This window comes from Podarcis vaucheri (genome assembly GCF_965113315.1).
Source record: "Podarcis vaucheri genome assembly, chromosome: 9".
Lineage (NCBI taxonomy): Eukaryota > Metazoa > Chordata > Lepidosauria > Squamata > Lacertidae > Podarcis > Podarcis vaucheri.
In genome coordinates, this window is record NC_138767.1 from 45,375,098 (window position 1) to 45,402,125 (window position 27,028).

Consider the following 27,028-nt stretch of genomic DNA (forward strand, 5'->3'; position numbering starts at 1 on the left):
CACAAAGGAGGGCATGACATCACAAGCCTTTGTGAGGTGCTGCGCTTGGCTTAATAAATGGGCAGAGACGCCCCCAGCAAATCACCAGCTCTGAAAAGCCCATCAAGGACAGGTGGTGCTCCAGCTGCCAAGAGCTCGGAAGGACAAGATCAACATCAGAATGGCCAGATTCAGACGCAGCCGGAGCCGGAGCCTAACTCGCCGAAGGAGGCGAAAGGCCAGCCAAGCGAGTGGATCTGGAAGGAGGCGGGGAAGGCGACGTGGGAGGAGGAGAGGTAAGAAAAAATCCCAAAACCCTACACCATACCCATTTAGGACATTTAACATTATCACGATATACCACAGGTCTAATGGGTTACATTAAATAACTGGTGCTTGTTATGTTTATTTCCAGGAAGGGGGAAAGGTCGTCGCAGAAGAGGGAGAGGAAGAAGACACTAAATGACTCCCTTTCCTATGTCCTCTGCCCTTGATTCCGGGTCATTCACCTCAGCAAAGCCTCCAGTGAAAAACAAAGTCAAACGAAACCACCCCTTGAAACAAAAACCAAAAAAAAGGAAGAATGTCCAAGAACCAGGGAGCCTGAAACAATTTGAAACTTGCCACCTGTCAATAAATGCTGACATTTCATTTTTTTGAGTCCATGCTTTTTGTGGGGAAAGTTGTACGCAGGAAAACAAAATTATAGATGTTGATGTTACAGTAATATTCTTAGAAAACAGCAGTGGGCAACTCAGGCTTTTCCATCCTGGGTGATCTGAAAGCTGTCAGCTTGGCTCCCAGTACACATTTCAAATTCCAGTGGTATAAATGAGAAAGAGGGTGGGAGGTTTATCTTGTCGTTTTCTTATTTACAAATATAAAAGCAGTTGGAAATAACTCAAAAGCATTATCAACATCAGTTACTTAACCCCTCAGGGCACACATTCAAGGTATAAGGTGTACAGAAAACTGAAGCAACAAGCCAAGCCCAAAGGTGATGGGCAATGTGAATAATTTTGGCAAACAAAGTGATCGGTGCCAGATTCTGCACAACAGAAGGGAGTTGCGAAGTCACTTATTTTGATTTCAATAAATTCTCAAATTTATTGATAGGACCCTTACAAACCTTTCAAAGTTTGCATGGGTTTTAGTGGTATGAATTAATGTTCTTAGCTCTATTCATTTAGAGAACATGTGCTACTCAGATGACAAAGGCTCATAATAGAACCAATTTTACAAAAGATAATGAGCTAAGGATCCTTGGTAGTGCCTAACCGAAAAAACTCTGGGAACAAATGGAACAAGCTGAGGTTTTGGATGGGTTAGTGTGGTATGATGGGGCAAAGTGACCCAAGATAATACCACAACAGCTTGTGATTATTACCTTTAAAATATTAGATAAATGGAGGCATAGTCTCATTCCTGGTTTTTCATTATTAAGCTTAACCAAATATTACATAGCATTCAGAACCAACCCATGGGCTTAAAAATGGAGAGGGTGTGTTAATTAGTGCAGCTTCACTAATTCATGTATAGTTAAGACAATTTTTTTTAAAAAACATCCCAAATGTAAATAATCTTGGAAGCAATCATTTCCCAATCAGTCAAACAATTCCACACATTCATCGACTTTGAGAAATCAGCTTTGACTAATAAAAATGGCCAAACATGGTTTGACACCCCACATTCTTTTCATATGTGGCTGTTATGTAAGTGATAACACATTTCAAGTTATCTCCAATACATACTCATGGTGCCAGTAGGATTTCCTTTGCTGACGGAAAATCTACCTCAAGCTTAAAAATGTTTGAACCTTCAGGCTAGAACATAAGTCTTGTGAATATTCTGGGACTCAAATCTCAAGCTTTAGTATTACAATGCCATGGATTATTCCTTATGTTTGCTGAAAAGGAAAGAATAGAGTTTGAGACTACCTATTTCAGTTAAAGTGAAAATTGATGCTCTTAGCCACTATCCTACAGCAGACTGCATGATACAGATATCTTAGCAAGTAAAGCATTAAGGCAAGGATGAGGAACACGTGGCCCTCCATACACATATTTTTGGACTACAACTCCCATCTCTGACCACTCGTCATGTTAGCTGGAGCTGTTGGGAGTTAGAGCCGAATAGCATCTCTACATTAAATAAACACCTCTCCAAGGCTCCAGACAGGGTTGTTCCCAGTTCTACCTTGATATTCTAGGGATTAGATAATTTGGTTGCAAATTGTGTGATCTACAATTGAGCTGAGGTCCTTCCCCCAAGAGATTGCCTTGGCTCATTTTTTAATCCTCCAAAACATGGATTGGAGGGTTGCCTTAACTAGCCATAAGAAGACAACCTAGAATATATATGAATAAAAACATTTCTGAGCTACAAGTCTGTTCCATGTTAGTCCTAAAGTACTCACATTAAAACTGTATTATATTAGAGCAATGTAGATGGAAATACAAAATGTAACAGGTATGGTAACGTTTAAACTGAGTTCCACAAGTAAAGTTGATGAACATTTATTTTTTGTGTTGGCAAAGTTTTCTTTCTACACAAATGGTCAGATCAGAGAGAGGTCTTCTGCTCGCAACATATATTCATCAATCACTGCATGCTTTTTGATGATTGGTCAAGACATCTCATACTTTTATTTTTTTATTATTTTTTAAATGAAAACATAATTTAAATGAAAACAGTGAACATAATTTGGGTGTATGCAGAGGTTTCAGTGGGCAACTGTAGAAAATAAGGATGAATTAATCTGTCAATGTTGGTTCCTCTCCATTTCTTATTTTTCCAGTTCTAAGTTCAGTTCTCTACATGTCCACATCAGTTTGTGATTTTTTTCTTAATCCACACTCATAAAAATTCACCAGCATTTTAGAGAAAATGTCTCCTAATATACACACATATATGCACTTTCTTTAATGGACACTTTTTTGCAATGTCCCATAGTATAATTCAGTTTTACATGTTATTTTCAATTAGTACATGGATTTCTGTACAGAGTTTTTTGGCTGAAGATCTGCAGTGCAAAATTTGGAGAAGTGGTCATTTCAAAATATGCTTGTGCTTTGGTCACACATTGTGAAGTGTGTGTTTGATAAGTCCACTTTCAAATGAGAACAGCATTGAATTTCTCTTTCATCACTAGAAAGTAGCATGTAATAAGGCATGCAGATCCTTTTGGGGATCAAGGAATATGGGATCAAGAACAGGTGAGTGGATGCTGAAACTCCCTTGCTGGATAAATTGGCCATATATACAAACCTGGTTCTTGGCTGGCTGCATGCAAAGGTCATCCATTGTATTACATCACAGTTGGGTAACGTGTCATTGGCCATTGTCTTCTGGCTATAAAAAAGCCAGTGATGGCCAGCTCAAGCCTTAAGCTCTCAAAGGCCCATCAAGAGCAGGTGGTGCTCCAGCTGCAAAGAGCTTGAAAGACAAAAGACACCATCTGAAATGGCAAGATTCAGACGCAGCCGGAGCAGAAGCCTCAGTCGCCGGCGCCGCCACCGGCGACATGGTGGCAAAGGTGGAAAGAAACGCGGACGGCGACGTGGCAGGAAAGGGAAAGGTAGGGAGCAGTAAAGTACACGTTTGGAAAAATATGTAATAAAATGGCTGTGTAGTAATGGCTGCTTTGTACCATAACTGAGGCATAGGAAGTGACAGTGTTTTTATTTTCTGTGTTTGTCTAGGTAAAAAGGGAGGTCACAGGAGGAGGAGGAGACGACACAAGAAGGTCTAAATAAAAGTCCTTCTTCATCGTCTCTGGCATCCCCTGATTCCCCGCACTGCTTGCCTCTGGAGCACCTGCGAAACAGAACAAAAAAGACACAAACCTTCTCAGAAACACCCAGGATGACTTCCCCACCATCAAGGAGGCTGAAACAATTTGAACAAACCACCTGTCAATAAAACATTGGACATTTTATTTGCCTCTTTGTTTCATTCATTGGGGCACACTGTGGGAAGGAATAGGGAAGGTAACAAAAATAAGAGATGCTGCTCTACCTGTTTTAAAACGTGATCTTCAGCACAGAGGTACAGTGGGGCAGTAGGTCTGCAATGCTCCCGAATACTGAATAAACAAGGTTGTATCCTAAAGCCACAGTTCTACACCTACTTGGGAGTAAGTTTCCATTGAACACTGTGGAATGTGACTACTGATTGGACACACATAGGATCAGCATCTTTAATACTTTAATATAAAAGAACACTGTAAAAATGCGTTTTTTAAAAAGCTTAAAAAAACATTGAATTTGCCATAGCTCACTGTCACAACCTAGTGTCACATTTGTATATTGTATTTTACAACACACTTAAAGTGTTTCATTTGCAGCTGTATAGCTGAGTCTGTGCACTGTTGACTGGTAGGGCTGAGCTATGGCATAGAGAGGTTCCATTTGTATCCTGCATTCTGAAATGGAGTGATTTCAAGTTATTGAAGGAAGAGGCAGCAAGATAGAAAAAGGAAATCACAATCTCGGAGAAAGGACACATTGCTAATGAACAGCCAGAAGAACATGGAAATCTCACCGAAAAACAAAGTTCAGTTTTATTTTCATCATTGTCTTTGGATTATGTCACTGGTGTATTTTAAGGTGGTGGTGACGGTGGGAAATGAGAGCACAAAACCTGGCTGGCACTAGAACAAATGGGCTCATATTATTTGGGGGACCATCTTGTCCATCAGTTGCTTCAGACATCTTGTAAAGACATGTTTTTACCCAAGCTTTCCCTGACCCATAAGATCAGACAGTCTTCATTTCTCCAAGTTCCCCTAAATTCTTTTACAGTAGTACCTCGGGTTACATACGCTTCAGGTTACATACGCTTCAGGTTACAGACTCCACTAACCCAGAAATAGTGCTTCAGGTTAAGAACTTTGCTTCAGGATGAGAACAGAAATCGTGCTCCGGCAGTGCAGCAGCAGCAGGAGGCCCCATTAGCTAAAGTGGTGCTTCAGGTTAAGAACAGTTTCAGGTTAAGAACGGACCTCCGGAACGAATTAAGTACTTAACCTGAGGTACCACTGTATATGCTTCTAGGCCACTGTTTTACTGGTTTTTGTGTTGTAATTTTGTTTTGTGGTTCGAGGACCCGACCCCCGCAGCGTGAAATGAATATGCAAGGACACGTGATATAAGGTTAATGGGCAAGAAAAGGCCACAACTTTATTGATTACAGCAGCGAAAAGGTATTGGCTTAGGCATTGGATGTCTGAAACAAGTGGGTTTATTCACCAGTAGGTGGAGCCTGTTGATGCTAATCCAACTATAGGCTCACCCCTGATGTCACCGAGGGCCTCCCGCCAAGCAGGCATCGGACAGAGTACTTGACCGCCAGATTCCTTTAACGGAATACCCAAAAATTGAAGGCATAGGCGATGGCCACACCTAGACCTTCGACACACCACAGCACATTATTCCAATGCCTAACCTACCCACCAATACCACAAAAGTTGTGACGATTGCTACGAGGTAGGCGAAAAAACCAAAAAGCCTAATGCCAAATGGAAAAACTCCTACCAGGCCCCCTGGACAACCAGGGCGACCAACCTAAGGTCCATAGCAAGGCCAATGAACTAAGCCCTAACTCAAAGGGAGTGGAGGGTGGGCGACTCGCGACGGGACGGCAGAGAAGAATGAGGCCAAGGAGAGGCTGGCGCAGCAGCAAAAGGCTGCTGTACACGCCCCCTCTGAGGCACCTGGTTGGGTGCCTGCCGAGGGGGCGTGGGCACCAGCCAGGTGAGAGGAGGAGGCAGGGGGCTAACGCCCCCTGCTAGGGGCGGAGCTTGGGCTCCCGTCCACAACCACTCCCCTCTCTTCCAGGGAGGAGAGTCTTTAATGACATTGTTTTAATGCTGTAGACATTTTTATTTTTTATTTTTTAAAATGTGGTTTGTAAATTCTTTTAAATATGAGAGACAATTCACATTAGTAAGCCCTCCTAGATAAAGAAATTCACTTTACTGAGGTTTCTGGAGTTTTGGTACAATATGAATTAAAATTGGTAAATATATCTGGTATCTGGCTACACTGTGTTTTCATAAAACTGTAACTCCAATTTCTTACTGTGTTAAAACATTTTTATCCTGCTTTCTAACAAGATACTCCAAGCATAATATTTTAGCTGAACCCCCACTGCATTGGGATAAGACATTGTATGAATTTTTCTGCTGTTTTGTGTAGCAAAAGCCATTACAAAGCAAGACACACATAAAACAAAATACAATTAAAACTTGGTATTGGGTGAAATAAATATTTGCTCCCCTGAATAAATTAATCTGTCATTCCCACAAACCTCTCTCTAGGTGCAACTCTAAAGGAAAAACATCAGGAAAGTCAAGAAGAAATTTTGTGTTGGGAAAGAAAGTGTATAGGACAATAAATGTTTTGGAATATTTTTGGAGATTAAATAACTAATGACACAAGGGCGAAACAAGCTACCTTTTCAGAAATGCTAAGGTGACCTGTCCCCTAATAAAAAAATATTCAGGTACCCCGTTGATCTGTCACCCGAGAGATTTAAATATTTGGACAAGGCTGTTCATAAGTCCTCATAAATTGGGCAAACAAGTAAATAGTTGGGTAAATCTTCAGGCACATATGCCCGCATGGGCAGACTCTCTCTTCAGGGGGAATCTGGCAATCAATGGACCCCCCTTTTTCTAATACTGGCACATAAAAGACAGATAAATTTTACTCCATGGTTTCACACGTAGTTTTCATATAAAATTTGTGCTGTATTCTGTCACCCATGGGATGGCATTTTAAACAAAATCTCAACATTATTTTTACATCACCACCTTAGTATACAATTCACATAAATTCACCTTAAATAGAAAAATGTGGAGTTTTTCCACCTATAAATGTTTCAACTACCTTTTGTATTAATATCCTTTCAAAACTCCAAAATACAGGTGGAAAATTCCCTATTTTATGTCAGCTATTAAAATAAGTTATTTGTTCTTTCTATGATTTTCCTGGTGGCAGACAAAAACGTAAGGAAGGGGCAATATGAGGATTTCAAATCTTTGTGGGTTTTAATATAACATTTAGGATTTTTCCTAGAGGTTTTTGTGAAATCTACTGAGTTAATGACTCTTAAGTCAATGATAGTGCTACTGTAATTTCCCTTATATGGTCAATCATGTGGACAGAATACAGATCTCCATATAAGGGTTCACCCATTGTATTTCATCACAACTGAGTTAACCTGATACATCATCAGCCTTTGTTAGACTTGGTCCCTAGTTTCCAGGGGAGGGGTGTGGAAAGCCAAGTGGTGCCACTACAGTTCACAACCTCTGAAAGGCCCATCAAGGCGGGTGGTGCTCCAGTTGCTAAGAGCTCAAAGGGGAAGCACAGTAACAGACATGGCAAAATTCAGACCAATCAGGAGCATGACCCGTTGCCACCGCAGAAAGCCACAAAAGAGACGTCATGGAGGTGGATCTGGAGGAAAAAGGAGACAGCCTGGGAAAACAAAGAGAGGTGAAGACTTTTGTGCATCACTTAAACTAGAGGGGCGCTACAGTTCTGTAACAAATGTGGCAGGTGGCAGCCTCCACTCATAAAAATGTGATTTACTTCTGAAGGAGCATTCAGGTTATTAAGCATATTAAGTACTGATGGTGTTTTCTGTCTCCTTTTCCAGGTCACAGGTCCCATGGTCTCAAGAGGCAGAGGAAGAGGAGACACGACTAAATTCCCTCTTCATGGTCTTCTCTGTTCTTGATCTGAAAAGCTGACCTTTCTAAAACTTCCACCAAACATGAAACTGAAGCAAATTTTCCATCAAGAGACCCAGGATGTCTTCCCAGCAATCAAGGAACAGAAAAACATTTGAGCAAGGCCGCCTGTCAATAAATGCTAGCATTTAATTCCTGTTTCATGTCTCATTCAACTGTAGGAAAGATATTTACACAACTTTACACAACTGTTGGTTTTTGACATTCACACTAATAGGTCAACATTCAGTTATCACTTCACATCCCATAAAAATGCTCATGTTCTCTTGTATGTTTTGCTCACATAGAAATATATCTACCATATAACAGTATACTGCAACTGCACCATATACCAGTATTTTACACTGCAACTTATCTGGGACTATCTGGACAATAAATAAATACCATATTTTTCGCCCTATAGGATGCACCGTCCCATAAGGTGCACCTAGTTTTTTTGGGGGGAAATAAAGGGGAAAAAATTATTTTCCCCCCAAGCGCGGGGCTGAGGCGGGGGAAGCCCGAGCTTCCCCAGCCCCCAAACAGGCAGCTCTCTGCAAGCCGTGGGAGCCCAGCGCTGGCTCCCGCTGCTTGCGGAGAGGTCCGCGAAGCCTGGACGTGCTGAGCTCAGCGCGCTCAGGCTTCAGCGTGCGGGCAACTCTCCGCAAGCAGCGGGAGCCCAGCGCCGGGCTCCCGCTGCTTGCGGAGAGGTGCGCCAAGCCTGGCGAGCGAGAGGGGTCGGTGTGCACCGACCCCTCTCGCTCTCCAGGCTTCAGCGAAAGCCTGCATTCGCCCCATAGGATGCACACAAATTTCCCCTTCATTTTTGGAGGGGAAAAAGTGCGTCCTATAGGGCAAAAAATACGGTAAGTGAATGTGACAAGTATCAGAGGATTTTGGGATGAACTTTCTTTTCAGTATTGACTGTTCACTATAAAACAGCACCTTTTCCCCATTGCTTGATTCCCCTAACAGTCTCTAAGGAATATGAACATTCCTTTTGGGTGAATCTCAGAACACTGAGACGTTACTAGGATAACCAACTGCCACTGGCTATTTCCCAACAAAAGAAGAGAGAAATCTTACACTGCAGTTCCCATCTCAAAGCCACATTTCTGATCCTTCTCTCATATATATATATATATATATATATATATATATATATATATATATGCAGGTTTTGGTGTCTTCGGGTGTCTTCCCGTGTAAGAGTCGGGGTGTCTGTGCGACGTTTCGACGAGGTCTCACTCGTCATCTTCAGGCTGGTGCTTTCGGCTTCTTGTTACTGAAGATGACGAGTGAGACCTCGTCGAAACGTCGCACAGACACCCCGACTCTTACACGGGAAGACACCCGAAGACACCAAAACCTGCATTCCTGTACCCGTGAAAATCTACGAATGAAGATGACGAGTGAGACCTCGTCGAAACGTCGCACAGACACCCCGACTCTTACACGGGAAGACACCCGAAGACACCAAAACCTGCATTCCTGTACCCGTGAAAATCTACGAAAGCATATATATATATATATATATATATATATATATATATATATATATATATAATGGTTCCATTGCTTTTTATGCAACTAAAATGCCATAATGGGAGGCAGCCACTGACAAATCAGCAAAATGAGTTTTGTTCTTGGATTTTGCAGTAGTTTTGAATCAGCAGCTTCATCCAGACAACTGCAAGCAAGGGTACAGTCACTTAGAGCTGACCTGATATTTTGCTGCCTCGCCCTCGCCCTCGCCCATGTACGAAATCCAACTATACTGTAATTGTACTTTGACCCTGGGGGGCAGGTCAGCATTCTCCATGGCTCCCGAAGACTGCAGACTATCTTGGTGGGTTATGTGGCTATGTGGCCACACGGCTGTGTCGTAACAACATCAGAATCGGCTGAATCAGGTCAGAAGTTCTGCCTTATGTTCTTATAGCAGTCAGCCAGATCTTGTTTGTTGGGAGAGGAGGGACTTGGGGACATTATGGGTGGGACAGGTGTATGTTCTTTTGAAAGCCTGAAGGTATTTTCTATCTACCCTCCTGTTCTCCAGTATTTTCTTTTGGAGCCAATTTGAAATTAGCACAAGCGTATTTTCTTACACAGGGGATTTTCTCATATTAGCCTATTTATTTTCTTCACAAGTTCATTTCTTTCCTGCTCATTTGTTTCCGACTAGCATTCCTGCCTTCCTGCCTTATTCTGTGCAGCTCTTCATGCATGGAGTAACTCCACACACACACACACACACACACTTCAAAATATGCACAAATAATACTTTGCACGAATAAATGTCTTTCGAATTTTGCATTACAATAATTCGCAAACGCCCACCTCCCAACAAATTATAAAACATACCATTCCTCTTGTAAATCAAACCAGCCAATTGGTCCATTTCTGTTAATTGAAGACATTTCCATCGCCTTTCTCATCCAGCTGGAACCAGAGACTCTTTCCACTTCTTGAGCCCAAACTACTCTGCCTGCGATCAGCAAGATCTTAACCAAAGACTCTTGTTCTTCAGATACTTCTTCCTTGATTCAGTTGAAAATAACATAGTAACTCTCACTTTAATTGTGCGTGAGTACTTTTACTCCTTCTATAAATTTGTAGTACAGTGTCAGTTCAGGCCATCTGAATTAAATTACAGGCACTAATTTGGTTACATACTTTAAAACTTTTGCAACTGTCTTCTCCAACTGTTAACAAAGCAAGTTATATTCTGTGACACCATTTTAATTACTGAAATGAAGTGCAGATGGCCCAGGCTTCAGTAGTGGCTGGTAAGTGGTGTACAAGTCTGGAGGAACCAGAAGCTCCAGTCACCACCAGCCCACCAGCTCCATCATCGATTATTAGTGGTTACAATTAGGGTTGGAGGAGAAATTTGATTTGTATCACATGTAAAGGTAAATTTACCCAATTCACAGTTTCTGGAACAATCTGAGAACAGAAACACAGCCATCCTTCCAAAATGGCACTTCTCTGAATTTATCAATGCACTTCTCAAACGATGCATAAAGATACAGGTATACATTTGATGGAGTAAAGGGAGCATAAAAATGGATTGGTGAAAATTACGTGCAAAAATACATTATATTAGGGGAAACTGTATACAAAAATGTATATATTAGGAGCAGCTCACACTAAAATGCTGATAGAGTCCAGACTCCAGAAACAACGGAGGAAAGCTTTCATGTATCCAACAGAGGAGAAAAAGAACACTATTGAGATACATACAGTCTAGAGACTATTGAGATACATACAGTCTATGGACTTGGTTACATCAACATGGGTAATAGTAGACCAAATGTGCAAATGACTAACTGACATTCTAATTAAAGAGTGATGCTAGAAGGATCAGATTAGGTAAGGAAACCAAGTGACATTCATTGAGAGGCTTCGGTGTCACAAACAACAAGGAAAATTAAGACTGCCCACTAGCGTACATGTATGTAAATCCAGGTTGAGAGGTATCTGTGGCCCTTCAGATGTGAACATGAACTCCCATAAGGCCCAGCCAGCATAGCCAGTGGTTGGTGCTGATGGGAGGTGGAGTCCAACTACATCTGGAGGACCAGAAGTTCCCCATGCCTAATGTAAAGAAATGATCAAGCTGCAGATATGTATATGTCAAAAAGGAACATCTGCGCTCATTTCTGAAGTCAGGATTTGTTTGTGCTCTAAAATTATCTGGGTACATTTTATTTACACAAGTCTATGGCAAGTTTTGAACTCAGAGTGCTTTGTGCTTTTCAGAAGCTCTGGGTTATTTTCAAACAGACAGTTTGTACAGATTAAAATGAATTTATCAGCCCAATAAATTATGAATAAATCATTGCTCCCTTGCAATAACCAACAATACCAGCTTGTCATCTCTTGGTATAAATGAAAAAAATCCAGAATATTGAAGGCAGAGGGAGAAAAGGAACATTTTGTTTTTTAAAAATGCTTAACAATAAAAAGTAGAAAACTGTGTCCTGTTTTTGAAAGGATATCCCTTGTGCTGACAGTCTTCCATGGCTTGATCTTGCTGGTGTCAAGTCAAGAGAGAGGCAGACAGGCCAAAGAAAACTCTGCCGAGATTGTATTTTAAGCAGGTCACCAAGTTTTTTGATTAGAAGAAAAGCTGTGAAACTAATCCAGATGAGATACCGAATCTTTGTTTATGTTCCACAAAGATAAAACTAAAATCTAACTCTCAGCAATAAGAAAAAGCCAGGAAGGTAAAAACTTCTTTATATTTTTTTAAAAAGTTTTTTTGTAACAGCTCCCCCCCCTTTCCCCCCCTTTTTGACAGTTGCCTGTGGAAAGCTGACGGAAGTGATCCTAACCTTGAGGTAAACTCCCTGGGCAGGGTAGGATTGCTTTTAAAGCCTCTTGTCCTGTTGGGGCACCATGCTGCCGGTGAGGTAATAACCATGCGCCCATGGGAGGTCTGGACTCTGCTTGCCTAAGGAGGAACATGAAATGGTTCTGGGGGGGAAGGTTAAGCCAGAATTCTGTGCTCTCTCAGGGTTCAGCCCTACACCTGATAGTGGTGGAACATTTTGCTACTAAAATAAGTGGTATTAGTAAAAACTGGGTTCAAAGGAAGTCCCAGACAACTGCTGTGTCCTTCCCATAGAAGACACAGCCCCTAGGGGGCGTGGAGGTTTTGGCCCCCATAATAAAATATTTGAGGGGGCCAGGCCCATGTGGAGTTGATGGGCATTCCCATTCAAATGGTGTGTGCATGCATTGCATCATGTGATCCATTACACAGGGCGGGTCTTACCTGCACCCCCCGAAATATTTTATTCAAAATGGCACCCATGTTCCTTACTCTCTATTCCCACTGGCGAAATAGAGAATCACATCCTGACCAGCTCTGCAGCCAGTTATAACACACCTTGAAAGGTATATAATGGCATCATCCCTATTGACTTTGGGGCATCTTTTAAAGACTTTTATGCCCCTAGGCTTGTGCAGCTGCTTTAAGTTAATGCTTAGCCAATCATTTTAGTGATTATTTTGTATTGTTCTTATGGTGTTGCATGTCTTATGTTATATCTTGCTGTGTACTGCCTTACTGTTTTATATGAATTTGTGGTATAGACACATTTTTAACAAACAAACAAACAAATGCCTTGGCCCGGGAAGTGTGCAGGGTCAGCTGTTGACATTTTCTGAGGCAAAGGACAAGATGGTGCCCCCTCCCCTCCCATGTACAGAAGTCAGTTCAACAGGTAGTTGACTCTTAGGGCTTGTCCACTCCAGAACAAAATGTGGACCGCCCCCAGTCCAGTGATGTCTGGGACCTTTATATCGTGGTTTTCCAAATTTGAAATTTCCAGCCATTGGGGGTGGCACATTTAAATAGGAGTAAATCCAGGATAATGCTGAGATGGGAAGGGGCTTCATGTGGACCTGTCTACTTGAATGGGGAAACAGGCCACAATCACACATTTGTTCCAAGCCACGGTTGGTCTTAGTGTGATGTATAAGCCAGGCCAAAGTTTCCGTAACATGAGTGGCGGTCCCCAAAAACTACTTTACATTTTCTTAGATTTTTAATGATCATTGCAGGACCAAATTCACCGATCGGTTTAGAGATAATGCCAATCACAGCTGGACAGAATTCTCTGCGCATTTGGCTTCAGATGAACTCCAAACAGGAGGACTGCAAGCAAGCAGTCTTGTGGGTAACACTCTGTCTACCAGGAAACTATAATTTTATGAGAGGAAGCAGTTTCCTTTTGGCTTAGCGTCAAATGACTTGTTCCATTCAAGATGTTAATGATGCCGCTTCCAAGGAAGAGTCTCGCCTGCCTGCCCTCCACCACAACACACCCATTCCTAAAAATTCCAGTACTAAGGACACTTCAATTGATCTAAGATACGTAAGCCACACATACGGCACACAAAGGGCAAATCTGAGACATCTGTGGGGCCTAGTGCAAGCAAGAAGGAGGAGCTTCCCAGTGTAGACATCTAGGCTGCTAGAAACCTGTGGCACCTATCATCTGGAAGGCTGGGCTCTTCTAGGCTCTTGCCTCCTTTGGTTTGGAGTTATGTGAGGGTGGTGTGTCTCTCTCTGTGTGTGTGTACAGAGACTAATATGGTGGTGTGGCTGATTGTTTGCTGCCTGGCAGGTTGCCAGTGGGAAGTGATGTCTGTGTCTGTGGGTGGTCGGCCTGAGCAGAGCAGGCAGCTTGGGGAAGAGCTGCGAAAGGTACAAAGGAGCTTATGGGAGCTCCCCTCGATCCTCACTTGTCAGTGCAATTGACAAGATGAGAGATAAGGAGACTGTGAGCCCAGTAGGAGCATACTTAAGGAGCGTCTCTCCCTAAGAGCACCTCTGAATAAACATCTCTGCAAGTCTCCCTCTGCTTTATGTTAAATGATATGCTGATTGCTTCTGTATACTTGCCAACCGTTATGGAAAAATATTTGGCAGGGCACCTGAGATTGGAATTATGTGTAAGATTTTCTAGCATTCACATTGGCCTAGTTCTCTGGTAAGGTCAGGCGGCATGCTTGGAGCTCAGGTGACTGCACACACACACACACACACACACACACAGTCACACTGCACATAGCAAACGTGTGAGGGGGCAATGAGAACAACCCTAATTCAGCCAGCACCACTTCTCTTTCTCTTCAACCTCCATAGATTGGAGGGTGATTGAAGGTTTGTTCACACATTACTCTGAACACAAGCACAAGCTGTCTCTTCACAGGTACAAGTGTTTGTGTGGAAAAGTGTACACTTGTTGATTTGTATAGCTCAGCTACTACCTACACAGACTGTACCCTGATTGAATGCTACATGTGAGTAACTGTAGGAGTGTACAGATCTACAACTTGTTTACACAGATGCCTTGATTGTACTCTCATGGACTGTAACATATGAACACCCTTTATGTGAAGCAGGGAGCCTCCTGTATGCACCTTTCTGAATCTTTTTCCAGAGAGATTTTACCTGGGAATGGCCACTTTCTGCCACTCTTATTTTATAGCCCTGTTCAAGCATGAAACCCCCGTGCAGTTTCAATTGTGTGCAGGAGAGACTGAGAGTGCATTCTCTGGCCCCTCCCTTTCTGTTGGATCCACCTGGCCCCACCTCTCACCTCCTTAGCTCTCTATACAATTTAGATCGTGCTGGATACTGAAATGGCTTTTATTCTTGGGTGAATAAGCTTTAGGGATTTCGAAGCCATTGTGTACTGATTCGTTTCCACAGCCTTGCCTGCCAAGTTAAAAAAGAAAGAAAGAACAGAACTACGAGGAAAGAGCATTGTTGAATTGTAATTATTAGGTTATGGTGGTTTGGGCTGGTCAGCATCTTCATAAAAAGAAGCTATGGGCAATTAAACAATTGTAAGACACAGCTGCAACATACGACTTTTAAAAAGGAGAGAGCTCTGCCTCAGATTCAGGAAGTCAGGCAGGCAGCTCAGAGAACTAAAGCCTAAATAGTAAAACATATATTGCCTATACAGATTATGTACAAAAACATTACAGAGATATCCATGATGTACAAACTCTGATAAGAAAAACAGCCTAGAAAAAGGTTGCACAAAATGAAAATGAAAATGCATGGAGAAGATTTATTGCTCTTTTGCAAATGGGTAGCTGATCACTTTCCCCATTTCTTTTGTAGGATTTCATTAGATGCTAGATGTCCTGTGCAACCTCAGCAGTTGACATCAAATGTCACATGAAGCCTGGGGATCTATCTATGAAACTGCATGTGCTGATGTGCACCAGTGTTCACCCAGCTCTTTCCTGGTAGAGTACAAAACAAGTACTTCTTGCTCAGGAAGAATTTGTGTAGCACATTCTCTCTTGAACAAGATTATGATGCTATTACCCTGTTTAGAAGCTGGGTTGATAGCTAGCAAATTAAGATACTTGAATAATCAGTAGGAAAGCTACAGTATTGGGCAGCTATGTGCTCAAATGCACATATTCAACTGAGGCCGCATGGATAGCTTTAAGGATTCACTGTGTGCAGAATTCCTGATTCCAGAAAGGCTCGTCCAGCAACCACAGCCTGGGTGCGCACAACAGTCGGATTACTGGCAATAACACAAACCATATATTCAGAGGTAGGAGGGTAGAATGTGGGGAGAGAAGATTGGATTACAGTGGTGCCTCGCAAGACGAAATTAATCCGTTCCGCGAGTCTCTTCGTTTAGTGTTTTTTTTGTCTTGCGAAGCAACCCTATTAGCGGCTTAGCGGATTAGCGCTATTAGCGGTTTAGCGGCTATTAAAGGCTTAGCGGCTATTAAAGGCTTAGCGGATTAGCGGCTAAAAGGCTATTAGCAGCTTAGCGGCTTAGAAAAAGGGGGGGAGCGAAAAAAAATCAGAACACTTGCAAGACGTTTTCGTCTTGCAAAGCAAGCCCATGGGGAAATTCGTCTTGCGAAGCAGCTCAAAAACGGAAAACCCTTTCGTCTAGCGGGTTTTCCGTCTTGCGAGGCATTCGTCTTGCGGGGCACCACTGTATAGTTATTTTCCTCCACCCAAACAATGGATTTATGTTACCAATAATCTGCCTTGCACTGCTAGACAGGGCTGCTGCTCAGGCATACGGTTGTAGTAGGACCATTATCTATCTTTCTGTTAAATAAAGCAGGCCCAAATTCCAGTAACTGCAAGTAATAAATGGCTACAGTTATTCTACATGTCTTATCTGGCCAGCTAAGTGGTGAACAGATGATCATGAGACAGTAAGACTAGAAATTATGACTTTTTAGTTCAATCAATAAAATATTCACTTTGACAGAGACCTATTTTGATTTAATAAATGATTGCTGTGAGCCTATATAAACTAGATATTTTGATGATGATGATGATACAGGGGGAATGTGACATAGTGCATGGAGAACACTAGATTGGAATGCTCCATACACAGTTCGGCAAGGCTTTCAAAAGAGATTTATTTAAATTAAAAATTAAATTCTGTTGGCATGCCTTCAGATATTAGACAACATTTGAATGTATTTGGCTTCCATGTCAGTGCACTATACTAGGCGGTCTTATTCTGCATATTCTATTCTGCACATTAAAACCAAGACAGATATTGTTAAAAATTATTTCAGCAGTTGTTCTTAATAGAAGTTCTTCCAGTCATTTTAGAAAGCAGCACACAGAAAGAGAAAGTTGTCATTCTTATTTTTATTATTATTATTATTATTATTATTATTATTATTATTACTACTACTACTAAAGACATTATCTTTGCAATCCATGAGTGAAGATTAAGCAGCGAGAGGACTGACCCTGATCTTCTCTGTATGTTCGTTGCTTAAAGGACATTGGCAGGAAATGGTCAGCCTGAGGACACAATGAAAGGAAACAAACGCAGCAGAAAAATTTTCACTGATAACATGTGATCGGAGCTGGTGAGCAGCTTCAGCCGGTCATCCAGCTATTCAGGCCAAAGTCTCAAAAGCACAGTGCTGACTCAAACAAGAATGTGTCAGAGAAGCATGTGCAGGGCTGGTGAATGACACCTGACACACGGCAGGTGGGCGGGGAGGGAGGGAAAATGCTTTTCGCAAATTACCATATTGTGCAATGCACTTCTTGTTTAATCAGTCCACGTCCATTTGAGAATGCTTCTTTTGGAATGAATTGAAAGGTGGCTGTGTTTCAAGAGTAATAATATATGCTTTATGAAAGACGGAATCATAGACATAGTGGGTGCTCAGTTAGCAAAAACAACCATTCATTCCATCTCTTTGTATCTTAGCAATTGAAAATACACAATGCTAGGAGTCAGCTGCTTGCTTCAAGATATCCATATAGACTTCTCACCTGTATAGGGTGTCTAGTTCTTGTAAGGCTTGCTGAGCCAATTGGAAGGGGTATTAGAATAGAACCAGCAATATTCTCAGTAGCGTGCTCAACCTGGGTCCTTTTCTACAGTGGAGGCCTCACAGAGAGAGGGGGAGAGAGAGATAGGAAGAGAGTGCACAATTGTATAGGGACCTCCAGACTAAGCATGAGGAAACTAAGTGGCTTTCTGGATGTTCTTTGACTCCCATCAGGCCCAGCCAGCAGCCAATGGTCAGAGATGATGGAAGCTGCAGTTCAAGAACATCGGAAAGGCCACACCCCTGCTGTCCAACTTGTGGTTCAACAGACAGAAGTGCACCACCACCTATGACCTGCTCGCTTGAGAAATGTAAGTCCCATATTTCTACTGGTAGTATTTTCTTAGCATAAACAGAAGAGGCCAACATTAGTTTAAAGTATTTATACATCTCTCTTTAGCTGAAGAGACCCCTACAAACATCAGTCGTTGTCTAAGACTCACACTAGATCCCAGGGAAAGCACTGAAAAGCATTCGTGATTTGTATAATTACTATACAGTCATTCCTCGGGTTGCGAACGTGATCCGTGCAGGAGGCAGCCTGAAGCAGCCTGAAGCGCTGCGTCTGCACACATGCATGATGCAATTTGGTGCTTCTGCGCATGCACATTATGTCATTTTGTGTTTCTGCGCATGCGTAAGCACCGAAACCCGGAAGTAACCTGTTCCAGTACTTCCGGGTTCGGTGCAGTCTGCAACCTGAAAACGCGCAACCCATAGCGTTCGTAACCTGAGGTATGACTCTATAAGGAGCCATGTCAGGATATATGTACACAAATCAGGGAGCCAAAATATAAAGACTTTAAAGAATGGGAACCAAAGAAGCTAAACGACAGCATGAATCTTCAAATTTTTCATAACAGACAGGGCCTATAAGGGGTATGGAAAGGGACCTGTGTTACAATTTTTACCTGGCACAGATAAATGATGCTTTGCTAATGGGTATCTGGTTCGCCACTGAGACTAATAGGATGCTCAATGAAATGGATCCGACATCTGATCCAGCTTCCTATTCTTAGGCATGTTCACACATTACATTCAACTGGGTTAGGGGAGAAATTCAATTCACATTTAAAGGGAACTTACTAATTTGCATTTTACAAAACAACACACAAACTGAAAGACGCAAAAAATTGTGCTGCTCTGAAGTTTGCAATGCACTTCTCCAGCCAAGTATTATTTACCAAAAAAAATCATACAGTGTGGCTGTAGATTCATATATTAGTGAAAATGACACACAAACCCCCATTGTATTATGGGGAAATGCTTTTCAAAAATGTATATATCAGGATTAATTCCATACGAGAATGTGTAAGGAGATTTGCACTAAAATGCTGATGAACAAAGCTTAAAAAAATGGATTGCAAATTAATGTGGAGAACCTCAGATTGGAAAAATGAGAAACTGTGAGAAGGCAAAATTGACTCCAACATATTCACTCAATCCTACATTCAAAGAATGTGCAACACAGTAGATGAGCTATACAAATTAAAAAGTGTAATAATAATAATAATAATAATAATAATAATAATAATAATAATAATAATATTTATACCCCGCCCAGCCACTCTGGGCAGCTTACAGCTTACACATAAAAACATAGTAAAATGTCAAACTTTAAAAACTTCCCAATACACCGCTGCCTTCAGATGCCTTCTAAAAGTTGCACAGTTCTTTATCTCCTTGATATCTAATGGGAGGGCATTCTACAGGGAGGGTGCCACTACTGAGAAGGCCCTCTGCCTAGTGTAAACTCTTTCAAACACCTTCACATGTGCAAAGACACTCTGTGTTCAGAGTAATGTGTGAACAAGCAATTTAAGAGACATCACATGAGTGAAAAACACCTTTTACATGTGGAAGAGCACTTTGGGGTCCAACAAATAGTTTTTTTTTTCTCTCACTGAGAGGGAGGGCGTCCAGTAATGATGTGAAATCACTACATATTATTCTTTAGAAGAGCTCTAACTTTTTCTGTTGTTTTTTTCCCACCTTTCAAAATGCTGCCAGGGATAACATGCTTTTTAGTAATAAAAAGTACAATGCCTTTCATATAATCATCCAGGAAAAACAGGATTTGGGTCAGTTAATTTCAAACAGGCTTCAGTGGCCTTTCCAGCTGGCAATGGCACCAGTATCAAAACGCCTGGCAGAGCTATCAGTCTTCAGATGTGATGGTACGATCAAATTATGAAGGAATGAGAAACAATACAGAGGAGAAGTCAATACTTTATTGCATCCTTGTCATGGTTTGAAAGCTGGATTCGCACCAAAATGATTTCCGTATCTTGATCACAGTTCTGGCACTGCTGTTTTTGACTGCCAAACACTCAGGACTCCTCTGTCCTAAAATGTTGGAATCATGGAAGGCTGAGCTTCCCTTTCAAATATAAACTTAATGGGGCTTAGCCATCATCCTACATTGGGCGTACTAAAAAGCAGTGGGCAGTAGCTAGGATCCTCCCAAATTGAAGTAATGAATCTGGTCACTGCATTGGTGGATCTAAAATCTACCTTTCCCTATGTGGTTGTGGCTAGTGTGTGTGTTTATTTTAAAGAACCCTGCATTTGCAAAACGCCACCTAAATATATTATGAGTGAAGTGTTTTGCAAAATTTTGGCAAGGTCTGAAGCGTTAAAAGGGAAATCTGGCTTTGGAATTGTGTAGCACAGGGATAGATAATGTGATGCCCTGCAGAGGCTGTTTGGCTCCAACTCCCATCAGCCCCAGTCAGCATGGCCAGCAGCTAGGAATGCTGGGAGCTGGAGTCTACCAACATCTGCAGCACAGCTACCTTTGACTTAGCAAAAGAAAAAGAAGGAAACAACACAAAAAGCAACGGAAATACTTCATTTTGGCTGTCAGACTTCGCAAGGAGGAGCGAATTTCCAAAACTGAGTCGACATTGGCGTTATAAAATTTGAGATGAAGCTCAAAGTTTATGTTCTAAGTATGATAACTCTCAACATATCGAATGCCAGTTGCATCTGCTTGGAGGCCAGCATGGGAGACTATAGCCGTATAAGGGCACCTCACATCTCCTGGCAACCACGTTGTTAAGGACAGATTACTTTTGTGCAGTATGAAATTATGAAAGGAGAAAGAGTGAGAAAGCATATTTTTAAAAGGCAACTATAAATGAACAGAGGGCAGCACTGTCATGTTGCACTTTCCTTGTGTACATTGCTTTTTTAGGCTGGGGAGTGCTTCTGACATTACAAAGTGAAATAACAAATTCCCTCTTTTATTGTTTATTGAAAAGAGTCTTGCCTTTCTTTCCCCCTCTGGAACAAAACTCCCATGTTCCATTTTGGAATACAAAAAAGGGAGGCGCGAGGAGGTCCGGGAAACAAGCTAATGAAAAATAAGTAATGGAAAGACTGAGTTGTTTTTAATTATTTTTATTTTGTATTTTTCTTTTTTCTATTTTTATTTTGTAATATTTTGAAAATCTTAATAAATTTCTTATTAAAAAAAAACAAAACTCCCACATTCCTTCAGACACTAACAAGGACACCATGGGCGTAGCTAGGATTTTTGTTATGGGGGGCAGGCCTTTTGTTGGGGGGGCAGAACCTCAGTTAGCTATGTATTTTTATTGATTTTTATTGATTTAGGGGGGCAGCTGCCTCTCTCTGCCCCCCTCACGGCTATGCCCATGAAGGACACTGCATTGACCCACTTGTGGATGGACTCTAGCTCAGTGGCAGAGCATCGATTTGCATGCTAGAAGGTCCTAGGGAAGAGAGGGTGCCCTGCACCACCTTTATATTTTAAAGAAGAACCATAGCTCAGTGGTAGGGTATTGGCTTTGCATGCAGAAGGTCCCAGGAGGTTCGATTCCTACTATATCCAGGTAGGACTGGGAACATCCCCATCCTGAATCCTGAAGATTCGGTGCCAGTCCATGTGGACAATACTGAACTAGATTCACCAGTGGGCCTGACTCAGTTTAATGCAGTTTCCTATGTTCCCATGTTTCCTCTCAACAGGATTTCTAGGAGACACTCAACTGTGTTGAAAGATGGGCTTAGTCATCTAGGACATGTTTTATAGGCCTCTAAACAGTCCATCTGTGTTTATTGAAAGTTTGTTGGGTGGGCAAGCTGCCTCTTCATGTTGAGGCAAACTCCTCGGCTTTCAACCCAGTATTCCCATTTACTCCGAAACCTACAAGTTACAACTGAGCAACTGGCTACTTTTCGATGAAGAATGAAGGGAAAGAGCTTCCAGGCCGAGTGTGACTTCGCCAGCCCAGCTTCCTTCAGGAATATTCGTTTTCCGTAAGGAATGAAGTGCCGTGGCACTGAAATTCACCCTTTCTCTCCCCTCTCTGTTGTAATTTTGGCTTTTTAAAAATAATGCAGAAAATAATATACATTTCAAGGGAGTTAACCTTTGGTCCTCACCCTTTTTCTGCCAAGTCGACCAACCATTGGTAGTTTAGTTGGACTGACTTATGTGGAAAAAGAATGAAAAAGCTTTGAATTCCAAGCTTCGAGACACTCAAACACTGATTTATCAGTACTTCATGTAATGGATGAAGCCATACTGGACAAGGTGAATGAGGATATAGGTAGTGATAGGTAAACTCCCTTTCTTACAGTATTGACTTTGTCAGTATGAGCTTTTTTTAGAACATGTCGTTTATGTGTGCACCTTTTCATCTTGCCGTCTTGCCTCTCTTCCCAACCATATCCAGGAACAAAAACCGCATCAAACATTTGTATGAAATAGACAGAAGTGACTCAAATAGAGTAGACATTTGCCAAATAAAAGGCTTTAGTTGGGTGGTCTGGACATGTCAATAACAGCAATCAGTGAACGTTCCACTGAGAAGAATATTAAAGAAATTCTGCAAGCGCACTTACTGGCATTGTAGTTCATATTTCATTTCACAACAATCAGTGAGATTATCGGTGAGGTTAAGGGGTTTAAACTTTTGCACATATGCCTACAAAGCAGCTGGCTTTGGGTGCCGATTGGCTGCATGCCAACTGCGCATGCGCAGAATTGCATTCTGCTTTCTTTGCTGATGAAGAAACCTTGTAATTAAAAACATTCGCAGCATTGTTACAAATGAATGCTAGAAATAGTTATGAGCATACTTCACTTGCACTGCAATTGAATATACCCACGCACCAGGAATAAGCCCTATTGAATTTAACAGGACTCCTGATTAATATGTAGGATTGCTGTGTTAATACTTAAATTAGATGTTCCTCTTATAAGACCCAGAGTCTTATAAGTTTAAGCTACAAGTTCAACGAACAATAGGTTGGATTCAGTGCAGACCTTTGTAAGTGGATTCCCACGTAAATGGTAAGTGGTAAGTGGTAAGGCAGTTTTTGCTGATTCTCCTTCCTGAGATCTTCTCCTTCCCCTCCCATGCTATTCCACAGAATCCCTCAGCTAGAGCAGAGGTCTACAGAGAGAAATGGCATTGGAAACTCCCACCTCCACCTGCACATCCTTCCATGAGTAGATCTTTGGCCCATCAGTAGATCTAGCCCAAGTGTGTTTGATATAAAAACTTCTAGTATGATAGACAATCATACTAGAGGTCAAAATATATTGCATTTCTTTCTCTTCTAAAATTGCCTATTTTCTGGTTTTACATCTGAAATTCAAACAAGATTTTCCTTTAATTTTTTAAGTTATAGCTACTGTCTCAGATCTTATGGGGTATGAGATCTTACTCAGCCCTCAGTGGAATAGAAGCAGACATTGACTTTATAACTTTTTACAAATGTTTAAAATCCCGTTGTCTTCCATACAATTCCCCCAAAACTAGTCAATTTCAAAGAAAGAGGAAGAGACACGGTCTTCCTATGAGCAAAGGTTTGGATCAGAGGACTTCCTTTTAATTTCTGACTATTGTCCTCATATTTCATTCCTTTTTGTCATGAAAACAACATCTTCTTAGATCCTTCTTTAGGCAGAAAGGAAACATGTTGGAAACATTATTAATGTGACCTAACATAAACTCCTTATTTAAACAGAAAATCCAAATAAGATTTTACCATAGGGGAGAATTTTCTGATTTAATGTGTTTTTACAAGCACTTGAGAGGAAGAAAAAATAAAAATGATCAAGTAAACAAGATAAAAAGGCTGAGCTTTGGGACATTATCTAAAGGCAGCAAGCAATGTAGAAGAAATGTTTGGAAAAATTATCAGAATTATGTTTTCTTTCTTTACTGGGGGGAGGGGGAATGCAGGGGAAATGAAAAAGCACAACCCAGTAAAATGTACAGCCAGAATGAAGAATAGTTTAGAACTTGAAAGGAAAAGAAAATGAGATACAAAAATATATAACTATGTTCCATATGGTAAAATTAGGGTAGCATATGTAGTACCGTGCTACTACAGCCTCCCTTCACTCAAAATGGATGCTATCTCAAGCAGTTTACAGTAAATAGGCCAGTTATAGATTAGGGCTAATTCGAACCAGAATCCCCAAAATTATCTGCGTTATGGAGAAGTTAAACAAACAGCATATATATTTGTGTATGTATGTATTAAAAGCCGTGTCTACTGTAGATTCTGCTTAACAGTTTTCCATCACCTTGCACCGGGAATCCCAGGATTCTCCTGCCCCATATCTTATTTTTATTGTCAAAGTACAGGTCAGTCAAAATATAGTTAAATATAATTAAATAAAAAAAGGGGAGGAGATAATGTATACTGTACATAGTCATTCTCATGATTTGCGAATCATAGCCAAGTCATTCATATATGAATATATATATATATATATATATATATATATATATATATATATATATATATAGGTTTTGGTGTCTTCGGGTGTCTTCCCGTGTAAGAGTCGGGGTGTCTGGGCGACGTTTCGACGACGTGTCGCCCAGACACCCCGACTCTTACACGGGAAGACACCCGAAGACACCAAAACCTGCATTCCTGTACCCGTGAAAATCTACGAAAGCAAATATATATATATATATATATATATATATATATATATATATATATATATATATATATATGCTTTCGTAGATTTTCACGGGTACAGGAATGCAGGTTTTGGTGTCTTCGGGTGTCTTCCCGTGTAAGAGTCGGGGTGTCTGTGCGACGTTTCGACGAGGTCTCACTCGTCATCTTCAGGCTGGTGCTTTCGGCTTCTTGTTACTGGAACAGAGCAGAGTCTGGTGTTTGAGTTCCTATAAATACTGTTGAGGGGTGTGGTGTATAGCCTCCAACGTTCTGGGCAGAGAGGAAGTTCCTAGATTAGTGTGCCTTTTCTTCTTTTGTTCCTTAATTACTTGAGGGATATCTTGGGTGATTTCATGAGTGATATTCTGAATACCACTGGGTGGGTCATTAAGTGTAGATTAGTTGCTAAAGCTTTCGTGTCTTGACCTCTTGAGCTTGTGAAGAGTTTTTCTGAGAAGATGGCTGTGCTGCATTTAGTTGTGCTCTGGCTTGGCTTCGTGTATAGGGGCGAGCTGTGGTTTTGTGCCTTGTGCCAGCCAGATCTGTGTAGGGATTGCAGGGGGGTGCAGCATCCGGAGGTGCCACTATAGTTTGGCTACTGGATGGAGTCTGTAATATGTCTGTGGAGAGGGTCTGGGTTTGGGTCTGGTGTGGTTGATTGGTGACGGCGTTCTGTGTGCCTCTGGTTCTGGTGTCGGTTTTTGTGGGGAGGGCTAATTTCCAGATGTCTGGCAGGCGGGACGTGTCGTCACGCTTGTTCATGTTGTGAGGGTGTTTCTCTATCTCGATGGCTTCCATGATTATTCTCTTGTGGTGATGTTCCATGTTAAAGAGCAATTTGGAATCTGCAAAATTAATTTCGTGTCCTGTTTCTTTCATGTGTTGGAAAAGAGAGGAAGTTTTTTCTTCTTTTTTGACGGCATTCTTGTGTTCTGCGATACGTGCATTTATTCGTCTGTTTGTTTGTCCAATGTACGTGGCTGGGCAGACTTTGCAGGGTATTTCATAGACCCCTTGGTTTTCCAGCTGGATTTTGTCTTTTGGGTTTCTGAGGATATTGGCTATTTTTTGGTTGGTGTTAATCGCCAATGGATACCAGAAAAACAGGGTTACGAAGCTAATCCAAAAAGAAACACCCCCCAAAAACCAAGACACAGAAGAAAACAATGGCATGGCCCTCCTTCCTTATATCAAGGGCACTACAGACAAAATCAGCAAAATCCTCCATAAACACAATATCAAAACAGCCTTCTGCACCAACCAAAAAATAGCCAATATCCTCAGAAACCCAAAAGACAAAATCCAGCTGGAAAACCAAGGGGTCTATGAAATACCCTGCAAAGTCTGCCCAGCCACGTACATTGGACAAACAAACAGACGAATAAATGCACGTATCGCAGAACACAAGAATGCCGTCAAAAAAGAAGAAAAAACTTCCTCTCTTTTCCAACACATGAAAGAAACAGGACACGAAATTAATTTTGCAGATTCCAAATTGCTCTTTAACATGGAACATCACCACAAGAGAATAATCATGGAAGCCATCGAGATAGAGAAACACCCTCACAACATGAACAAGCGTGACGACACGTCCCGCCTGCCAGACATCTGGAAATTAGCCCTCCCCACAAAAACCGACACCAGAACCAGAGGCACACAGAACGCCGTCACCAATCAACCACACCAGACCCAAACCCAGACCCTCTCCACAGACATATTACAGACTCCATCCAGTAGCCAAACTATAGTGGCACCTCCGGATGCTGCACCCCCCTGCAATCCCTACACAGATCTGGCTGGCACAAGGCACAAAACCACAGCTCGCCCCTATACACGAAGCCAAGCCAGAGCACAACTAAATGCAGCACAGCCATCTTCTCAGAAAAACTCTTCACAAGCTCAAGAGGTCAAGACACGAAAGCTTTAGCAACTAATCTACACTTAATGACCCACCCAGTGGTATTCAGAATATCACTCATGAAATCACCCAAGATATCCCTCAAGTAATTAAGGAACAAAAGAAGAAAAGGCACACTAATCTAGGAACTTCCTCTCTGCCCAGAACGTTGGAGGCTATACACCACACCCCTCAACAGTATTTATAGGAACTCAAACACCAGACTCTGCTCTGTTCCAGTAACAAGAAGCCGAAAGCACCAGCCTGAAGATGACGAGTGAGACCTCGTCGAAACGTCGCACAGACACCCCGACTCTTACACGGGAAGACACCCGAAGACACCAAAACCTGCATTCCTGTACCCGTGAAAATCTACGAAAGCAAATATATATATATATATATAAGCACTTGGCTGTTAATGATACTTGTGGAATAGATTTATTTATATTATAGAATGTGATCCTGTTGAGATGTCAATTCTATAACGTTTATGGATTACTTCCGCAAATATAATCATATACACAAGAAGTGTACTACATGATGGAGGGATTTTTTTTAGAAGTGCCAATCCCAAAGAGTCCATAGGA

General features: G+C 41.6%; 1 protein-coding gene and 2 long non-coding RNA genes across 20 annotated transcripts in view; all 3 read left to right on the forward strand.

The window, feature by feature from the left end:
• Nucleotides 1-27,028, forward strand: part of LOC309540428 (uncharacterized protein) — a 110,732-nt gene that overhangs the window by 56,235 nt on the left and 27,469 nt on the right. For 3 of the 18 annotated variants that reach the window (XM_082237305.1, XM_082237306.1, XM_082237307.1), the window contains 2 exons: nucleotides 12,024-12,063; nucleotides 17,765-17,901. In XM_082237305.1, coding sequence (XP_082093431.1) covers nucleotides 12,024-12,063; nucleotides 17,765-17,901 — 177 coding nt within the window. Of the gene's footprint in view, nucleotides 1-9,284; nucleotides 9,631-10,247; nucleotides 10,304-12,023; nucleotides 12,064-12,178; nucleotides 12,197-13,389; nucleotides 13,408-15,368; nucleotides 15,497-17,025; nucleotides 17,117-17,222; nucleotides 17,242-17,764; nucleotides 17,902-27,028 lie in introns of those variants that run through there. The other 15 variants (XR_014223241.1, XR_014223244.1, XR_014223245.1 and 12 more) reach the window with 13 other exon arrangements.
• On the forward strand, nucleotides 131-3,914 carry LOC309540436. Its single transcript, XR_014223265.1, has 3 exons — nucleotides 131-275; nucleotides 395-3,556; nucleotides 3,681-3,914. It is a non-coding gene; the product is annotated as an uncharacterized lncRNA (long non-coding RNA).
• Nucleotides 6,133-7,870, forward strand: LOC309540574. Its single transcript, XR_014223357.1, has 2 exons — nucleotides 6,133-7,481; nucleotides 7,645-7,870. It is a non-coding gene; the product is annotated as an uncharacterized lncRNA (long non-coding RNA).